This window comes from Crocodylus porosus, unplaced genomic scaffold (genome assembly GCF_001723895.1).
Source record: "Crocodylus porosus isolate Cpor-Errol unplaced genomic scaffold, CroPor_comp1, whole genome shotgun sequence".
NCBI lineage: Eukaryota > Metazoa > Chordata > Crocodylia > Crocodylidae > Crocodylus > Crocodylus porosus.
In genome coordinates this window covers 18,385,248-18,405,606 of record NW_017728949.1, presented here as the reverse complement: position 1 = coordinate 18,405,606, position 20,359 = coordinate 18,385,248, and the positions used below count along the sequence as shown (strand labels likewise).

General features: G+C 40.6%; 1 protein-coding gene across 10 annotated transcripts in view; it reads right to left on the bottom strand.

The window, feature by feature from the left end:
* Positions 1 to 20,359, bottom strand: part of LRRFIP1 (LRR binding FLII interacting protein 1) — a 189,001-nt gene that overhangs the window by 72,436 nt on the left and 96,206 nt on the right. For 6 of the 10 annotated variants that reach the window (XM_019553797.1, XM_019553788.1, XM_019553792.1 and 3 more), the window contains exons 2-4: positions 17,244 to 17,330; positions 4,971 to 4,988; positions 539 to 586 (exon numbers count right to left, since the gene is read on the bottom strand). In XM_019553797.1, coding sequence (XP_019409342.1) covers positions 539 to 586; positions 4,971 to 4,988; positions 17,244 to 17,330 — 153 coding nt within the window. The remainder of the gene's footprint in view (positions 1 to 538; positions 587 to 4,970; positions 4,989 to 17,243; positions 17,331 to 20,359) is intronic. The other 4 variants (XM_019553798.1, XM_019553791.1, XM_019553793.1 and 1 more) reach the window with 1 other exon arrangement.

Genomic DNA, 20,359 nt, shown 5'->3' with positions numbered 1-20,359 from the left:
AAGGAACTCTTTCAGACTTGTGACATCTATTAGACAGATATTCTTAATAATTTAGTCCATGTATGCTGTCTCACTTAATGGTTTATGGATTAATAAAACCTAAACATTTGGATTTCAGGCTCTCTCGAAGCAATGCATTACTTTTGCAATGTGAAGGGGGTTCACCACACTGTTTGTCCTTAAAACCACAAGATTTAAGGTACAGTTGAAAACTGCAGGTTCAATTTTAAAAATAACTGTGGATCTATGATTACAACTTACTAAGATTTGTGCTTTTGCTCAAGCTAAGGAAGAGCTACTGAGAGAGCTTCCACTGTCACCAAAAAAAAAAAATCATGAATGCACAATAAAGTTATATATGTTGCTAATGTTAAAGATGGTTTTAATGTGTGGCTATGTGAGTTCAGAATGCAAGAGCCTTATTACAAGGGCTAGGCATCAATTCTTCAAATACAGCAATATACCTACTCTATAAACTCTTAAACTGTAAAGTGTTCTTCAATGTTTAAAATTGTTTAATTCTGTTGGTCAAGCCTACCATCCATTGCTCGATGTCACCCCACTTAGTATCCAGACCATAATATTTCTACAGACAGAAAAGGGAAAAACAGAATTTAGATGAGAAAGATAAGCAGTGAACTTTTATACATGCAGTTGCCAGGGCTTAGCTGAGCTGTAGTCTCGCACGCACGCACACACAGACTAGATAAACATGCCAGGGAAAAGCTGCAAACTGTAGCGCTGGAATCTCTTCTGAAAGCATTGTTTAGAGCAACGCATGCCCAAACAATGTTCCTTGCGCACAAGAAGCTGTTTTCTATGTATAATCACAGGTCAGAGCCATGGAGAAAGGCACAAAGAAGGGAGAGTAATAAGCCGCGGTTCCTGACCCATTTCAGTAAAGGATTTTAAAAGCACACTTTCAAGATGAAACATGCTGTCAAATCATGTTGTACTGTATAGTTTTGCCTACTTGGGAGGAAGAGAAGCTCATTTAAATGGACCAATCGATGATCTCCATCTATTTTTATGGAAGTAGTGAACAGCTCTTAAATGGTCCTTTACAGAAGTGAATAGACTTCTGTCTAGCAGAAGCACCAGGGTCAGAGTTGGGGTCAGAGCTGCAACAGCAGCTGCCTGCCCTTACCGCCAACACACACACTTGTACACGAGTCCCAGATAAGGGGCTTCCCTTTCTCCCTGCTCCCCCCCATGTTAACTGAGGGGGAAAATCGTGTTCGATTTGAATACATACGATCTTTAGATCTCATACATGAAAAATTATAAATCAATTATAATGTAGTGCAGGACCATCTTAATTTCACGATTACTGAATCTAATTATTAGAGGGTCATCTTAATTGCATAGCCTGTACTGCTGTGGCAGGGAAAGCAGTGGTCTAACCCTTCCCCCCTCTTAAGCCGCTTCCCTACCTGCCGCCCAGTGCCTGTGTAGCCTGCTACCATCCTGACACTCCCCTGCCCCCGCCACCACTCACCCTATTGGGCAGCTCTAGTTTCAGCCAGGAAGTAGCGGCAGCTTCAGCCCAAGCTCTGGACAAGAGCTAGAGCTGCTGCACCATCTCCCCTGAGCTCCTCCCAGGCTACACGCTGCACAGGCCTCCTACTCTCTCCTCTACCTCATGAGCCACATAAAGGCTGGCCAAGGGCAGGTGTCAGCTGTGACTCCTGTCTTGGGCCAGTACTGAAATCCAAGACAAGGCTTTTTGGACCACTGAATGGGGGAAGGCGGGGGTAGGGCGGGTGGAACGTGTAAAACAGCCTTCATCTTGGATTCGAGTAACTATATAGAGCGTCAATGGAACATCAATCATGTTTCTAGATCACAAAGAAAAAGACCACGATTCAGCGAAGTACTTAACCATGTACTTACCTTTAAACAGGCTAAAGGCAGGTCAGGGTGGTACCTTAGAGACCAAATAATTCAGAAATGCGTACATCTAAGGTGCCACCCTGCCCTGTCCTCTGCCTGACTGCAGACTTACGTGGCTAACTACCCCTCTTCAAATACGCAAATCCTAACCTTTTCCAAAACCTTTAAGCATGGGTGTAAACACATCTTTTTGACTTGGCTAGGCCTAGTGCAAGTGTAGTATAACGTCCTCCTTCAGCTTTAAGTGTTCAGATAACTTAAAAGGTACTTGAAAATAGAGATCAATACATTTCTGTTCTTTCTTCAACAACTGACAATAGTTACAAGCTCTAACACTTTCATCAAAGCAGCTGAGGCCAGTATTAAAACAGGCAGAAATGTAATAAACTGTGAAAGTTTGCAAAAATTAAATATGTATGGTTCTATCCTTAACCATATGCCACTGGTTTTAGATCTCATGCCTACCTACATAGTCTTGATGAAGCAGGGCATGTTGACCAGTTAAAATCCTGAAAAAAGACATCCCGCCCCCTCCAAAAAAATGTATTTGGAATTCCCCAATAGCCAGATGGATTTAAAATATAAACTTAAGGACAAAACTCCATAAGAATAAGAAAGTAGGTCTTTGTTTACACAGTTTCCATACAAAGATACGCTGAAAATGTTAAAAATCATGCTTTATACAAACCTGCCCATCATTTATAACATGGGTTTTTTAATTCAGCCAAGTGAAAAGAGGACAGGAACAAGGCTTTATTCAATTTATAAAATGCTGTAATAAACAGGATCACCTCCTATTGAACTGCATATGGTTGGCAGCCTTTTAAAGTGTTACTGATACCTGCCAAATCAACCACTGCCTCTCACATTTAATATATTCAAAGCTGGATAATCTTTCTTTTGACTTCTATGAGTCAATACTCCATTTATTTTAGGAAGTAAAATGTTCACCCATTCAACTAAACTATGCAGTTAGCACGCCATAGCCAGCTTAAAGTGCTATTCCACTCTGAAAAACTATGACATTAAGAGGTTCTGTGTTTAAACCTGGCACTAATTCTGGGTTAAATTATCTTAGTTTATAAGCTAATAAATGCCAATCTTGCAACCTGTGGGTTCAGAAAGTTTAGCTAGGGGTTTTCTTGCTTGCACGCCAAATTCAGTAGTAAAGATTCTTAAGGCCAAATGTTGCTTTATTGTACCTTTGTGATCTGAATGCCTCCACCTGAACAGCAGATGTCCATTTTAGCTGAGGGTTAAAATTTGACCATAAAATTGAACCTTTTAACTTTTAATAATGAATCTTCTGGTGACATGCAGAAATGTACTGAATTTAGTTGATACTCCAAAAAACAGAATTTACTCTGTAGAGATGAACAGAAGTAAAATGCAAATTTGTTGCTCAAGTCATCAGGCTAGAACTCTGAATATAGAGCATGTCTTTTCAACAAGTATCTCTTAATCTAGTTACTTTGCAGAGTATAATGGCACTTTCAGAAAGTGTACTCACTACTGTGGTCAATTAGTGAAACATGCAACAAAGGATACAGGAGTGGCAAAACAGAGCTCTATTTTTCAAAACAGACTAGTAATTCAGCAAGAAATAATAAACACAGCAACAGCATTTACTGAATAAGATGGCCAGCAGCAGGTTTATAGTGTCTTGGGTTTCTATTTTTCTTACCCAAGATAGTATGATGCCTATGATTTTTTTTAAATTGTACTTCTTCCCTTCGGGTACTCTACAGTCCATGCACCATAAGTACAATGTGACCTGAAAATGTTCATACTGAATAGTAGAAGTTTATTCCTAAATTACAAAAATAATGAATTGTGAGGTTCATTTTGGGATGACCATCTTTAAATCAACTCAGACAGATGGATAATTTGTATATAAAAGACATATAGTTATTTCACGTACCTTTCTAATTTACCCAAAAGCAGGGATGAATCCAGAGCACGTACAGGTGGCATGGTCACACACCTTTTCTGACCACGCTGTAGGAGCAGCACCCAAAGAAGTTAAGAATCCCCTCTGTCCCCTCCCTTGCCTGACACTGCTACTGTCCCAGGAGTGAGGGAAGCTCCTGTCCTACTCCAGCTGGGCTGCATAGGGGCTGGGCTCAGTTTGGGAAAGCAGCAGAGGTGGCAGACGAGTTCCCCCTCTTCAACTGGTGTTCCATCAGCCTGGGAACAGGCGTGGGGCAGCAGATCCTGCTCACCCTCCACCACTGTCCTGAGCTGAGCCCAGGCCCCCATGCAGCCCCACTGGAGTTCCCCTCACCCCCAGGACAGCAGGGAAAATGGCAGCAGCAGGTGGAGAGTAGGGGAGGCCTCTGAGCTGGGAGTGGAAAAAGAGGGGAGGGAGAAATTCTTACCTACTTTGGGAAGTTTGTCTGCCTGCCCCAGTATGGTGGACAGGAGGGGGTGGCTGACAACAAATGGGGGGAGGAGGGGAAGAGAAAGGTATCAGCCACTCCTGCAGTACCAGTTGCTGGTCCCAAACCCCCTCCTTTTCAAAATCCTGGATCCACTGCCCAAAAGGTATTATAAATCATTAATATACCAATATGATTTTTTGACTTGAGATAATCTAAATGCATCTGCTGTCACTTTCAGAATGTTACTGTAGCTTCATAGTAAATACTATTATTTGTACATTCAAAATTTGTGCCTTTGCTATTCATTCCACACATTACTCCATGCAGAGTTTGATACAAAGAGTCTGCATAACGTCTCTTATTAGGGAAAGTTCATCAAATTATTATCGACTACAATAGAGAGTTAAAAGTAGGGATTAAGTGTAAAGAATGGGAATTGAGCTAGTTTGAGATGTATGACATGGGAAAGGGGCTGTTTAAATGTCTGACTAGGAAAAGTTATACAAATTTTTTCTCCCCTTCACTTCTAGCTAACCTTGAAGATTGTGGGAAGGAAAGAAACAGAGTGTAAGTAAGTCACATGGAGAAAATAAAACCTGCTGCATGCCTTACATTTTTGAGGGGTTTATTTCTGAAATGCTGAGAGACCTATGAGAGAAATGCATGCAAGCCATAATGCAAGAAGCCAAACCATACCTTTTGAACCTGATAGATCTACAGGAAAAAGGGGAACGGGAAGGAAAAGAAGGAAAGAAACAAAGCTAGCATGAGTATGTTAATGAATAGCACTAATTTTAAACATCTACTGAAAAGGAAAAAAGTGGGTTTTTTTCTGCAGTATGCCCAGGAAAATGTGAATAGAGAAATAAGGTGTACTTGATATTTATTCACCTTTTGTAAAAAGAGAACTCCCCCCCGCATTACCCAATTCATTGCAACTGTCTTGTAATATTCAGACCCATTTGACAGCATATTACACAAACAGAGATGTAGTTACATGCTGTGTAAATCTTTTTTTTAAACTTTACATTGAGCATGTGGTAAAATTACGCATTCCAAGATCTGGTAATTGTATTTGCAGCACTCTTGCCTATGGCAACGTTCCCCTCAAAAACAATGAATACCTAAACATTCATCCAAGGAGAGAGACATGCATCCGTTATAGCAGTAAAATCAAACTCGTTTAATAACATTTGGTACAGAATCTTCCTCCACGCTGTTGTTTTCTGATAAATTAAGGAGAAATAACAACCATTCAATAGCTAGTAAAATTATCGAGTAAAATTAACTCTCAGGTGTTGGTGCAAACTGAGAATACTGTTTAAGAAGTCTGTTCATCTCTCTCACACATACACAACAGTTTCACGCTGGAGGGAATAGTTTAACAGATTTGCAAAGATCAATGTATGTAATTAATGACTGTACTGCCGCTACTACAAACAAAGCTACTGCCTAATTTCTTGTACCAGTTTGAATAGTGCACTGAAAAAAATTAAACCCTTTTAATTACTTTCTGACAGATACTAGAATTGACTTTCATTTTTACATTATCCAAGTCTGTGTATACATGGAAAAAAATTTTTAGAGAATAGAACGTTTTCTTTTGAATTGGTACAATTAATTAGATAGTCCTAAGCAACAAGCAACTTTTGTGCAACAGCCAGTTCAGAGGAACACTAATTAATGACAGAATAGTCAGCCATCTGCTGTACATGCCAAATGTGTTCAATCAAGGCCAATTTTCTAGTTTACCAGAACTGAAACATCATTAATTTACTGTCTATTTTGAGGTGCACAGAACCTGAATAAAAGCTTATCACTTCTACACTAGGGTGTTCATATACAGGAAAAGTCTAGTAGGGTAAAAGAAACTGGTTTCAATTCTGAATTTCCTTTTATTCAGCTGGAAGGAAAGAGAAACAAGTTTAGTCCACTTTTGGATTCCTCAGTCTCCTAAATAAAGATCTTGAGATACTCTGTGACGCAGTGCCTTTACAGCATTTCCCTAGGCATCTCCTCCTACACAAACCAACATGTTGCAAAAGATACGTTTCCCAGGCCAGCCATTCCATTTATGCTGGTGTAAATATACTTTGGCAATTATAAATTACATTTGAAAAGTTTAATTTAATGCCCCCAACGTATCAACTCCTCAAATGTCAACAGATTGGAACCAAAAGATCTAAAATTGTTTCCGCACCCAATTAGTCAACTTGTCTATCGTCTCAAGATGCTATCTTTCTGAACTGCTATCAACCTCTTGCTTTAGAGCAAAATGGCACCATTGTTTCAGCATTATAATTTCAGAATCAAGTAAGATGAGAAGGGAAGCTACAAGTTGGAAAAAAGCTGAAATAATAAGTTAGTAATTAGCACAACTGAAAACACCAGAAACCTAATTAGCTTCTATTTCAATAGTTCCCAACATGAAATCCTAATCGATTCCCTTCTAAATATACATGTGCAATGCACAGTACAGGTAACTCCTAGTTACTGTTCTGATAGGAATAGACAAAAACTTAAACACTGGATCTCAGTATTGTCTAGAAAGTCCAGATATTTATAGAGAACATTAATACAATCTCTATTTTGGGAATCCCATTTCTGAAGTTATAACATCTGAGCTAAGTGGCAAGTCTAGTCAATACTGTTCTCACAACAGTGCTTCATGAAGTCTAATATGTGGAATTAAAAAAGCTGGCAAAGCTGGCTTTGAAAGCCATCCTTCTATACACCATATTTTAATCAATAACTCCTTCAAAAGGCTTCTTTCCCATTCTCCAAGACATTTCCATTACAACCATGCTCTTTCATGCTTTACAGTGACAATTAGAGCTATCTCTTGCCTTAAGGGGTGGTTTACAGTCAACCAATACATTACAATAATGTTTTAAGTGTCAAATAGGAAAATGATAAGAAGAAAAAGGTTTTAAAGAATTATATATACATAGATGAAAAGTAGCATAAGCAGTAAATACCAATTACTTCTAAACAAATTCAGATGTCTTATTGTAGGTATGTCCTTCTACAAAGCTTTTTCTTTCTTTAGTCAATAGATTTATAAGTACTCACAATTCTTCTAGATCATACTTCTCAGTACCATTTTATTGCTTCAAGTGCTAAAAGAATACAGGACTTCCTTGATTCCTACAACACCCAACATTTACCACTTAATTTGTTTGCTTCTGTTGAGTAAGTTGTGTACCATCTATCCCATGAACAAGAGTTGCAAATTTTTCTGGCACACTTTTATTATGAAATATATTGCAAAGAGGACAGATCTATTGATAATATAACATTAACATCCCTATACCCTTTTCATTTTTCCCCGTCAATCCTGCCACAAAGTACAGTACCTGTTTTTAGCTGCTATGTAATCTCTTTAAAAAGGATATAGGCTGACCTTCATAAAGGAACAGTCCTACATTTTCTCCCATAAATAAGTGGAAAAACAAGCTCTAACCAACAATGCTCTTCACTTCTGTCCAAGCCATCAGTAATTTTGTAGGTCTCTATGCCTGTTGTCTAACCAGACTTAGGTGACTGTCCTGTATACTCAGTGTGTCAGATCTGGGTCAGCAGATCATGTGATCTCTAGAGACTAAATCCAGAAGGAAGTGCCCTTTCAATCCCTGGGTAACTGACAGTAAGTAAATGATTCGTTTTAAGATCTTCTGCAGTCATTAACTTAAAATGTAACTACATTTCCACAAGCATCTTGAGGAAACAATTACAAAGGGACACTAGAAAATATCTGAATCACTGTTTTGCTTCAGTTAACAAATATTTTCTTCTTCTTGATTTGCCTATGCAAGTGTTTAGAAAGATAGCAATTTGTGTTTCCACTGTGCTATTACACCCTCAATCTCATAACATTTAGACAAAAGAAAGCAAGGATTTCTGCAAGCTCTCAGTTGTGTTAGTTGAAGTGTAGGGATTTTCTTCCGTGGATTAAAGATTGGAACAAAATTATTCTTTATTTACCCTTCAGTTAACAGTATCAATTTAAACAAAAGGTCTAAGCTTTATGTCCTAGGAAGGAAAACTTAAGAAAGGTCTCAATGAAAAAAAAAAAAGAATGTACCCCTTTTTAAGGGGTAAACTTCAGCTTTCTACATCAAGTACCAATAATATTGCAACTTACAAAATTTACAAATTAGTTTTCATCTTTGCTCTAAAACAGAATTTTTTTTAAAAGCCTTAAGAATTCAACTTCTACTAAATCTTCTATAAAAAATTCCAATCTTCACAAATAAAAAAACCCAACTCCGATCTTGCCTATAACCCTGACAATCCCAGTTACTCAGGTAATTCACTGCACAATGAAAATTAACTATATGTTTGGAAAGTCCACTTTACGGATAAGAGTCCAATTGACCAAAAAAAGGGACTGAACTTTTGCAGCCACTTTCCCCGGAAAGAAACACAAGAACACACAGTGCCTGGGAAATGGACTGAAAATTAGCACTACAATGGAGAGCACCGTTTGTGTGAACTGTACCTAATAATGCAAAGCAGACAAGTCCTGCCACCACTTCAACTCTCACTAGCTGGATAAAAGCACAGTTTAGTTAGGCAGTAGAAAGAGGAGAAAAAAAGTACTGCCTGCTATGATTGCCCTTATAAGCTAATACAACAAATCACACTGGAATCTGCCTTAAATGACATCATTCCTTTATCCATCTGCCATATGGCTAAAGATAACAGAAGAACTAAACTTAAGTCCGCAGACTAAGTGATGATTGTTTATCTCCCCTCTGGACTAGCCTTCAGTCAAACAGATATGAAAGGGGAGGGGGGGAAATAAAATCACAGAAAGAAAAAAAAGATTAAATATAATTCTCGCTTAAGAATCATTATTTCCACTCACTAATCATTCTTGCTGTAAGAGCTCCATGTACCCCAGGCTGTTAAAAGCCAGAAACAACTTTCTCTATCTGTGGTGCAATGATTTTCCAGCAGCTAAAAAGTCTTTCAGAAACAAACTCAGTACTTAACATTTAAAATTACTTATTGTGAACCAGGCATCAAAACTGAAGATATGAAAACTGATGCAACTGAGTCTAGCTTCAGTGATTTCTCTTATAAATCCAGCTTTACAATTTAACCCTCTCCAAATGACTCCTTTGAAATATAAACCCTACTGCAGAGAAATAAAGTGCCAAAAAACCAAACCAAACCAAAAGATTTTACTGGGTAGTTATATATAGTTATAAACCATAAAACTTCTGCTAGCTTGGGACTTACTGGTTTCACCCTGCACTTTGGATCTGGAAGAATCCCAACAGCAATGCATTTCTTCTCATGTTAAATAGGATTTGGCAGACTTGCAAATATAACTGTTAGAACCATATCGGTTTTTGCCTCTTATCACGGTTCATGAACTGGCAATGTATCCTTACCACAGCTAGCAAATGGGATGCTTCAATCAACCACCCTAAAGTAAATATTACTTTCATCAACATTAATCCATGAAGTACATTGTTTAGGGCCACCCTTATGAGTGGGCAGTGTGGGCGACTGCCCAGGGCACCATGATAAGGTGCCCCCACCACACACACACACACACACGCACTTGCAAGCAGCCCACACCCACAGCAGCGTTCTCCCCTTGCCCCACCCCCATCAATCCCTATCCCAGGCAAGACTAGCAGTCCCCAGCCCAGCCCACCACTGCCTCCGGCCACTGCTGAAGAGGAGGCAGGCCAGGCCCATGAAGATAGGGGCGGGAAGCACTTGCTTCAGTCCACTTGCTTGCCTTGCTCCCCTGCACAGCAGCAGTGGTGCTTTCCCATAGGGAAGCAAGTCTCATGATCCAGCCCAGCAGCTACCCCCAAGGCTTTATTTCTGAAACTTTTACTAATACTACTACATACTTAAAGAAAAGGCGCCAAAATACAAGTCTGCCCAGGGTGCCATTTTCCCTGTAGCATGAGGATCCTTCAGTCATAAGCATTTGCCTTCTTTGCATCTGCTTAAAAAGTCACCCATAGGTTTGCCACTTGCCGAAGTTCAAACAATTTCCAATTTATATCATCCCCCCAATAATTCTCAATGATCTGCATCCCTTTATGTTAGGATGTAGAAGCATTCATGAAGGTACACACAAGACCCATCTCAAATTGTTTTCAGTAGGAAATTTCTTAGCAGAAACATTCAATCCTATGTACAGGTTCAGTGATAGGGTATAATAGGATCTGAATTCCTCTCCAGAAATGTGTAGACCTATAATATATTTCACAGAAACAGGCTACATCAAATTTGGTTTAATCCTAACCTTTTGAAGTTAAAAATGATATATTTAACGCATCAGGTAATTTTGATATGGGTAATTTTGGGTAGTTGCTTACATGGTAGTCAGCTAGCTAGGTTTTCTAGCTTAGTACTTTGGGTTGATTATAGCCAGACAGTGCTCTCAATTCAGAAGGGTACTGTCCATATATATATATATATATATTTTTTTTTAACTCACATAGGACACACTTTCATCTAAGTGTGTTTTCCAAAAGGACATCTAAAACATATCTAAACTGCTCTTGGCCCTATATTTAAGGAACAATTCATAAATTATGTTCTGGAAGGCACACTGGATGAGTGGTATATCCAACTGTTCAGATACTAACTAGACTAGTTGTGCAATCTGTCAGCTTTTAGTTCAGATTGGTCTGTGTTATGCTAGCATCTCTTTTAGTCATGGTTCCAGTCAACATGTTTCTTCCAGTCAACACGTTCTGGCCTCTCAACTCTTTGTAAATTTATTTCGGCACATTCTACAAATTATTTTCCTTCTCTATTCCTCTAATCAATCCTCAGGCATGGATCTAGTTAGGGGCACCAGATATATTTGACATATGCTTTTAGTGACATCTCCACTCTCTGTTGCTGCAAAAAAATTTACGCAGGTACTTCTGGCCATTTGACACTGCACTTTACTCTACTGCTCATTGCTAAGGGATCTCCCTGATTACAAGTTACTTCTTTAAAGGTTTCTTAAAGCATCCTGCCAGTATGTATTCTTCCTCATTAAACACTCCATTTGGATAAAATGAACGAGTTTTCTTATTTCCCTTTTCAGTACTGTTAGATTGACGTTGTAGCCATGATGGTTCAGGAATTATGCAAGAGGCAAGGACTCTTTAGGGCAATACCTTTTATTGGACCAACTGCATAGTCGGGATAGAGCTTTCAAAATGTCTTGTATTCAAAAGCTTATCTAACCTTATCCTAATGGTTCAGTTGGTATCACCCAAAGAAATCCTTTCTTCCCTTTTAATACATTGTGGGATTCCATATATTCCTGCTACTTAGTGTTCATCATAATTTGTTTGGTCTCGCATCTTAACAGATCAGTAAATCTCATGGACCATGGTCCTTATCTCTACCCTGCCTTGAACTTGAATCAGTTACACACCTTATTTACTCAAATACAAGACTAGGTGGCCACCTGTCCCCAATCTGGCATTGGGAAAACAGCCTCTTGTCTAATAATCACATATAAGGAAGCTTCACTAAATACACTGTCTATCATTAAACTGCTGCCAAAAGCAGCACATGCTCAACAATAGAAACCAAATATGAAGCTGATTAAGTGCAGCCAATACTGAACAAAACTATACAACAATGTTTGCCATATGGACCACATTAGGCAAACGTTATTAGGAGAACTTTGTGTGCGTGCGTGTGTGCGTGCGTGTGTGCGTGCGTCAGTTTGTCCATCCGTCTGTCTGTCCCGAGGCTGCTCTGACTATTGGGGCACCTTTGATGTAGCATAACTTTCCCCCATTTTTCCTGGTCTTTTACAGTCTAGTCTTTGATGTTAGTGGTCCAGCTCATCCTATGTCTCCCTCCTCTTCTTCATCCATACATAGCACCTTGCCTTAAAAAAAAGCAGGCAGGTGTTCCCTCCTCAGGGAACTGGCACGGGGCCTGGAGGTACAGCAATACCAGGCCAGCATCAGGAGGGCCAGCCCTGACACCTTCCTCTTGGTGGCACAAATGCTATATTTGATGATAGCCAAAAGGCCAAGATGCTGATAGGAACCTACCTTTTTTTTTTTTTTTTTTCCTGTTTTTTTTTGCACCGGTCCTGGAAGTACTGCAATACCAGGTCAATGCATGGAGTGGATGGAGCACGCTCCGGTTCCACCAACCAATACCAAAAAGAATCTGCTCAATATAGACCTCCTATGGAGGACATATCAGAGACAATTACCCTGGGAAAACCACCTGATTGATCATGGTGTCTCCCCTGCCAGGTAAGTATCAGAAGAACAGGTTAGCACAGCCTTTAGATAGGAACCTACCACAAGAATAGGTTAGTGCAGCCCATCTGAATAAGACATGCAGTAGTACCCATTAAGCACAGTCCTCTTAAGCACCATCTGTTTTTCAAGTCATGGTGAGACATTACATTGCATACATTTCGACTTCCTCTTCACCCCCACTGCTAAGCTGCACATTTCCCATTGACACTTCTTTGCCAGCCTTAAATGTCTGGCAAAAATCACCAAATGGGCCCCAAACAGTTCACCCAGAATCCCTTTGTCACCCCTCCTTTCTCAGCCTGGCACATATGATTAGTGAATGAAGTGAAGGCAGACCAGGTTGCCCTGCGCCTCATCTGCATATACATTTTTGGAAGATCCTAGGATCTGTGACAAGAGCATCCAATTCCAGTCATGAGTATGGGGATAATTAGCACATGGCTCCTTTGTGGGGGTATCTGAAGTATATGCATATACTGAGCAGTGCTAGGCTGTGGTTACCATGCTGACTTTGCTGGGGCCCAACCTAGTGAACTCTATGGTAAATCATGAGCCTGTTGGCTTTGGACTAAATATCATGAAAAGTTTGTACTGTGTACAAGTAGCTGCCAAAATGCTGCTCAAACAAGTGTTTATAGAGTACTTGTGGTAAAACTTGCAGCAGTTTCAAAAGAGATAACATTCATCAATTCTAGATGAACTAAGTCTATGAGTACTATATGCAAATAGATACAGCCATGTTTAATTTCAAGGTTATATAAAATTTACTCTTCACTTGCATGTGGTTAGGGAAAGCAGGGTCTTACAGTAAGGAGAGGGGGGAGGGCCTGCCAGGGGAAAAAGTTGGGGGGGATTATAAAAACATTTATACATTTTCCATATACAGAATCAAATTATTGGAGGGTCATCTTATATTCAGGTTCCTCTTCTATTTGAGCAAATACAGATTAAGTCCCTGGCTTAATAGCATACCAACCACACTCCTTGCTTCTAACCCACAAAATATCCCTCCACCACGTTCACTGACTACCTCCCCAACTCATTCAAACCCTTTCTACCATTTGTCCCTGGTCATGCATTAGTGGAGGTGCCAGAGCAGATTCCCTTCACTTTTGGAGAGACAATTTACTTAAGTCTTTAATAGTAATTTTACTCGGCAGACAAACTGAATCAGTGTACTACTGCATAATTCCCACAGTGTCCAAAATAGGTCCTACACAGTCACCTGGTATTTTACCAAATAAGAGTTAAACACCTCAACTTTATTCCCACGAGGCAAGCACTCTTATTTTACAAAAGGAAAAAATAAAGCAGAGGTGAACTGATGTTACATAGCAAATAACTGTGCTTGGAATAGAAATTGTAGTGCCCAATTTTTGTCTACCTTTCTCCCCAACCTTTCTCCAAACTACTAAAAGCATACCATCTCTCAGCCAGTTAAAGTGATGCTATTCAACTGCATTTCTCTTTTTCTAAAGCTACGTCTGATAATGTCTCTTTGCTCCACAGTTTAAAGCCTCTTTACATGACTTCCTTTACACATGGTCTTAAACACAAGCCATTGCTTTATCTGCTTCTCTCCCAGGCCTGAAGAAGGGCTCTTCATGCCTAAAAGCTTATCTAACATCTCTCTCAGCTATGCAGTTGGACCAGTAAGAAATATTACCAAAGAAACACTGCTTTTTTGCACATTCCTTCGACCATCTCAGATGTAACACTGCTACTCCACTGCCACCATGTATGTAAGGCTAAATAAATTAGCTTGGAATGACATTATCTAAAAAATTTAAAATTCTTAAGGACTTTAACAAAGTATGTTTTCACGTGATCCCTGCTCATAAGCAGATCTGTCAGAGCATATGTACTCTGCTTTAAACACGAGATAAGTGCACACATACTCGAAATGTGTGTTGCATTTATAACTGTAGTAAATACATCTAAAAAACCAACTTCCTGATATAACAAGCATTTTGAATCTTAGATATTCAAGACGACAACTGCATGGACAGTACCATTTTTTTGTGTTCTCAAGAAGCAACAGATTTTTTTCCCACCACTTTTCTTAAAGAGGTCAAGGGCCTGTGTGCCTACTGATATTACAATGTCTATTCATCTAAGGCAATTTTAGATGCCAAGAAGCCACTGAAGCTGCTGGCTAGCTTAATATGTCCCACCATCATCTTTTAAATGCATCTGACAACTTAAAGGTACTCTTGGCAACAACAACAACAAAAATGCATCTGCAGCCATCCACTTCAGCTCTATCCCTCCCTGAAAGTGGGAATGATTTGAAAAAGTTTTTGTGAACACTGAACAAAAAAAATAAAATGAACACGTAGAGCCTACGCTATGCATTTTATTTGACTGAATTATAAGATTCTTAGGTAGTATACATTTGATTTAGTCAGGGGTGTCAAGTTCATCTCCTACCCCAGACCAGAACCAGACCACAGGGCTCCTTGGGGGCTGGATCTAGAGCAGGGAACGGGTGGCTCTGGCAGTGATGGCTCCAGCTCCCACCATGTAATAATGCATGCCCCATGCCTGAGCCAGAGCTGCTGCCATCAGCCCATTTCAAGCTGGGGCGATGGCTCTGGCACAGAGCACACAGCAGAGATAGCTCCAGGTCCAGCACAGGGCATGTATCAGCAGGGCTGGTGCCCAAGGAGCCGAGGTGGCCAGTGTGGCATTGGGCAAGGTGGCTGAAAGGCAATTGGAGCTGTTAGCTCTTACTCATCCTTCTGTCCTGACTGCCTTGACTACTGTAGTCCATGGACCCCAGATTCTGAGGTAGGCCACATCTCCTAGCCATAACCCCGTACTTCCAGTGACCTGCCAGTAGCCCAGAGAGCCAGAAACAGTGGCTCCATGGGCCAGATCTGACCCACAGGCTGTATGTTTGACAAGTCTGATTTAGTTCACACCAAATGTTACTTAAAATACCTTTATGGCATCTTTAAAACTGAATAGTTAGCCAAAAAAAGTTTTCATAGAATTGGGGGGTTTTGTGGTTATTATCTACAATTAAGTAGTACAGTCTCAAGAGACAGCATCCGCTTTGTTATAGTCTGAACTAGACAATTAAGTTACAATTTACCAGTTAGCTGCTTGTAGCATTAATTTTCAATCTCCCAGAGAAGGGAAGATGTCATCAATTGCTTTGGAATTACCGTGAAATTAGAGACTATCATCATTATGAGCTGCCACAGCGAAAATATTTGTTTACTACGGATTTGTCCCAGGCTGTTTCGGAAATCCTATTACTCAGGACTTAGGCACAGCAGGAGGTTCTATAATATAAATCTACAGTCACAGCCAAAAGGTTTGCATGGCTGGCAGAAGTGACAAAGGAACTTTCCATGCAAAACATGAGAAGCAACTGGAGTAGCAAAAGGCCTCTTCCTGCAATCAACATCATGCTTCTCTAGTAACGTTTCTTCAGCAGCTGTTTCTCAGCCGCAGTGCAGACATACCTCAGCTAGCTTTAAACTAGCTAGCTCATGCCTCAGCAACAATCCAGCCACCATGGCACAGAACGTAGTGTGGGTTAACTGCTCAGTATAAGTATCCTGCCTTACAGGCAGGTTTTGCAGCTGCACAAGGCACTGTACTGCAATGGCTAAACTAATGCCAGGTCCCATGGCACTTAACTGAACACCAGTTTAGCTATTTCCAGACTAAACTGAATCACAGCCGCACAGCCATACGTTCCTTTCTCCCATTTTATCCTGAACATGCCCCAATTTCCTCTTGTTTTTGAGAAAACTCAATTATTTTAACAGCATCTACAATAACAGCAGCAACCCAGTTCATTAGATGCATCTCAATAAATGTGAAGTTTCAGCTGTTTCGAACACCACGATCTTCTTCATTATACAAAATTGATCCATTTTCTTCTATCAGCCTTATCCTAGAAGTAATGCTCTAATATTATTCTACCACTTCTTGTTCACCAAGCACACAAATATTGAACTCAGTTACTCAATACAGGATAAGTCTGATATTCTGTAGTACAGCTCTTAACCTGCCAGATACAACACAAGAAGTCTTTTCCAGATCCATAAAATCATTCAGATCTGCAATCCACATTGACCTAACACATGAAGGCACAACTCTGTCTGGCAGCACAGGAAAGACCAGTCTTGTAAAGTGTTAGCTTCCATATCAGAGAAAAAACAAATATTTTCAAAAAGAAGGTGATATTATCATGAGTTCAGTTTGCTACAACCTTTTGTGCAAATGGTATTTTTACTCTAAGAACACTGATTCATTAAATGGATGAGATCCAGAGAGAGTCAACACTGCCATTATGTAGCTTGCTTTAATTTACTATAAAGATGAAGACTCAATGTCTTCCACAGTTATCAGATTTGTAAAAGTCTGATAAGGGGGGAAAAAAACCCAAAAGCTCCCTAAAAGTTGATACAAACTCAGAAATATTTGTCATCAAGTATAAACCAGGCACACACACTCCAACTGTAAGCAACTATATTGGGTTTTCTAGCAAAAAGCATTCCCATCACATTTTTTGCATTTTCAGACTCATTTTTAACCACAGTTTAATGACTGCTACCAGTTGGTCAAAAGTGTTGCCAGTGAAGACAGCTGACATTTCAGCATAGTAGAAAATTAACCAGTGATCTAAGGAATTTAGATCCTATTCAGGATGGCAGAGAAGGTCACCCACTGAAAACTTGGTAAATACCTCTTTTTGCTGCCTCTCAAGTTCCTTCATCCGAATTTCCCGCGCTTCAGCACGTGCTGCTCGTTTTGCTGCAAGCCTTGCTTCAGCCTGTGAAGAGAAAATAAACATAATTTAATAAATGCTGGGCAGTTTAAGGTGAAGCACACTTGCAAACCAGGACATGAAATAAGGAGATGGGATTCAGTTAGACTTTAAATGATGGGTAGGATTTCATTCACAAGTAATGATCCTGCATTCCTTCCTTGTTATGCTTTGTAGGCAGATAACATCTTTACACAGGCTACATACAGACTTTCAGTTTCTACTGGGAGAATTGCTGCCCTCCCAGTAGATGCCATAAGTATAAAGACAGTCAGCAATTCTCACAGAGCAAAAATGGCCACTCCGAGAAAAAACACACCTGGGAACATCCTGAGTTAAATGGGTCCCAAGAAGAAATTCTCCTGGGAAAGGAAACTTGTACATGTGCTTTCTGAGGAAAGCAGCAGCATCCCAGTGTGTTTTGCTCTCCTCTCTCCCCAACCCCTGTTCAAAAGAGATGGCATGTCACTCTAGCTGGATTTTTGTGCTCCAACTGAGAAGGAAGCACCTTCACACTGTGATGCAGGAAAACACAGCCTGGAAGGTAGTCTAGGTCAGCACATCAGGGCTATTGCCATCTATCACCAAGCAGACTGGGGAGCCTGCAAAGCATGCACAGGGGCAGCAGCCCAGCATTTGAACATCTGTTCAGGTAAATTTTTCCAGAAAAATATGATCTGGGAGAATTTTCCAAGCAGATTTGAACATGTGTATGAAACCACAATCATCTAGCTTTACTCATCAGATGCACTAAGGACATGAAGGAAAAACTTCTAAAAGGAAGCACTCTCTCATTAACATGTGCAGCGGAAACATTTGTATTAAGAGAGAGTTACAGGTCAATTTTAAAAACAGGAATAACAAATTAAGAAAACTTGGAAGTAATAAAGATGTATATTATATACACAATCCATATATTTGCTTTTTCCAAGTCTGATACTGCACATGCCCATAAACAAAGCTAGGCATGATTTTGTGTATAAATCCTGCAGACTGAAATTATTCAAGGGATTGGTAGAATCTAAGAAAATCCACTTAACATTTGTTAAAGTATCCAAATGTTCTGAATCCTATCCAAACCCTTCTGGTCTGCAAATCTGCCAAGAGCAGGCCTCTCATGAGATTTTTAGTACTTCCCCATTTCAGCAGTTGGAAATGCCAAAGTATATTCTAGGATGACATTTTAATATTCTGTTTATGATTCCAGACAAAAGTAGGAAGGCAAAAGTTACATTAAGAAAATATATCTAAAATTAGCTTGACATTTTCAAAACCTCAGAGGTTCAGGTGTGGTTCTGTCCTGATATTTTCAGTGGCTTGCCCAGTCGCAATCAAAAGTAGCCCGCAGTAGAGCAAGGCTGAACGACACACTAAACTTCATCACCAGGGATCTGGGTTTTCCATTTCCCCTGGAAAACAGAGAAAAACATCAATTTCTCCTTTTGCCAGATTTTTCATTTTAGCAGAGAACCTGTTGATTTTTCACTTTTGCAAAGAGCTCACTGCAGGCTGGCAGACTTCCAGCCTACGTGGGGCTGGGAGGGAGCGGGAGGAGGGTAGTCAGGCAAAGGGTGCCATGTGAATATACATATATATACACACACATATAAACACATATATACATATACATACATACACACACACATACACACACACACACTTATACACACACACACATATATAATAGAATCATAGAAGTAGGGTCGGAAGGGACCTTGTAGATCTTCAAGTCTGACACCTCACCTGGGCGGGAGAAAAGACTGGACTCAAATGAGTCCAGCCAGGTAGTTATCAAGCCTCTTCTTAAAGATCCCCAGGGTAGGAGCCAGCACCATTTCCCTAGGAAGTTGGTTCCAGCTCCTAGCCGCCCTAACTGTGAAGTAGTTCTTGCAGATGTCTAATCTAAATCTACTCTCTAATAATTTGTGTCCATTGTTCCTTGTCATGCCAGGGAGTGCTAGGGGAAACAGTGTCTCCCCCAAACCCTTTTGGTCCCCCCTAGTGAGTTTACAGTCACCAGGTCCCCCCTCAGCCTTCTCTTGTGAAGGCTGAACAGGTTTAGGTCCCGCAGTCTTTCAATGTAGGGTCTGCCCTGTAGTCCCCAGATCATGCAGGTGGCCCTCCTCTGGACCCTTTTAATGTTGTCTACATCCCTCCTGAAATGGGGCGCACAGAACTGGACGCAGTACTCCAGCTGTGGCCTGACCAGTGTCGCATAGAGGGGGAGGATCACCTCCCTGGCTCTACTTGAGATGCGCCTGTGGATGCATGACAAGGTCCGGTTAGCCCTGCCAACCGTGACCTCGCATTGTCAGCCCATGTTCATCTTGGAGTCAATAATGACTCCGAGATCCCTTTCTGCCTCCATGCTCTCAAGAAGGGAGTTTCCCATTCTGTAAGTGTGCTGCTGGTTTCTACTGCCTAAGTGCAGCACCCTGCATTTGTCAGTACTGAAATGCATCCTGTTTATGTCAGCCCACTCCTGCAACCTATCCAGATCCTGTTACAGTCTTTCCCTCCCTACTAGCGTGCTTACCTCACCCCAAATTTTGGTATCATCAGCGAATTTAAACAGGTTGCATTTCACCCTATCGTCCAAATCGCTGATGAAGAAATTGAACAGCGCAGGCCCCAGGACCAGAGCCCTGGGGAACTCCACTGCCTTCTTCCCCCCAGGTCGAATATGACCCGTCCACCACCACCCGAGTATGACCCTTGAGCCAATCTGCAATCCATCTGACTGTGTAAGCATCAATGCCACAGTCGCCTAGTTTTTTAATGAGGATGGGGTGGGAGATGGTGTCAAAGGCCTTGCTGAAGTCCAGAAAGACTACATCCACGGCAACACCTGCATTAGGGGCAGGTCTTGTCAGACCAACCTGATTGCCTTTTATGATCAGGTCACAAAGGCAATGGATGCAGTGGTTGCCCTGGAGCATCATCCCTGAAGCCGGCCCATCACAGATGTGCTCCTTGAGGATCTTCTCAAAGAGTTTCCCAAGGATAGAGGTAAGACTAATGGGCCTATAGTTGCC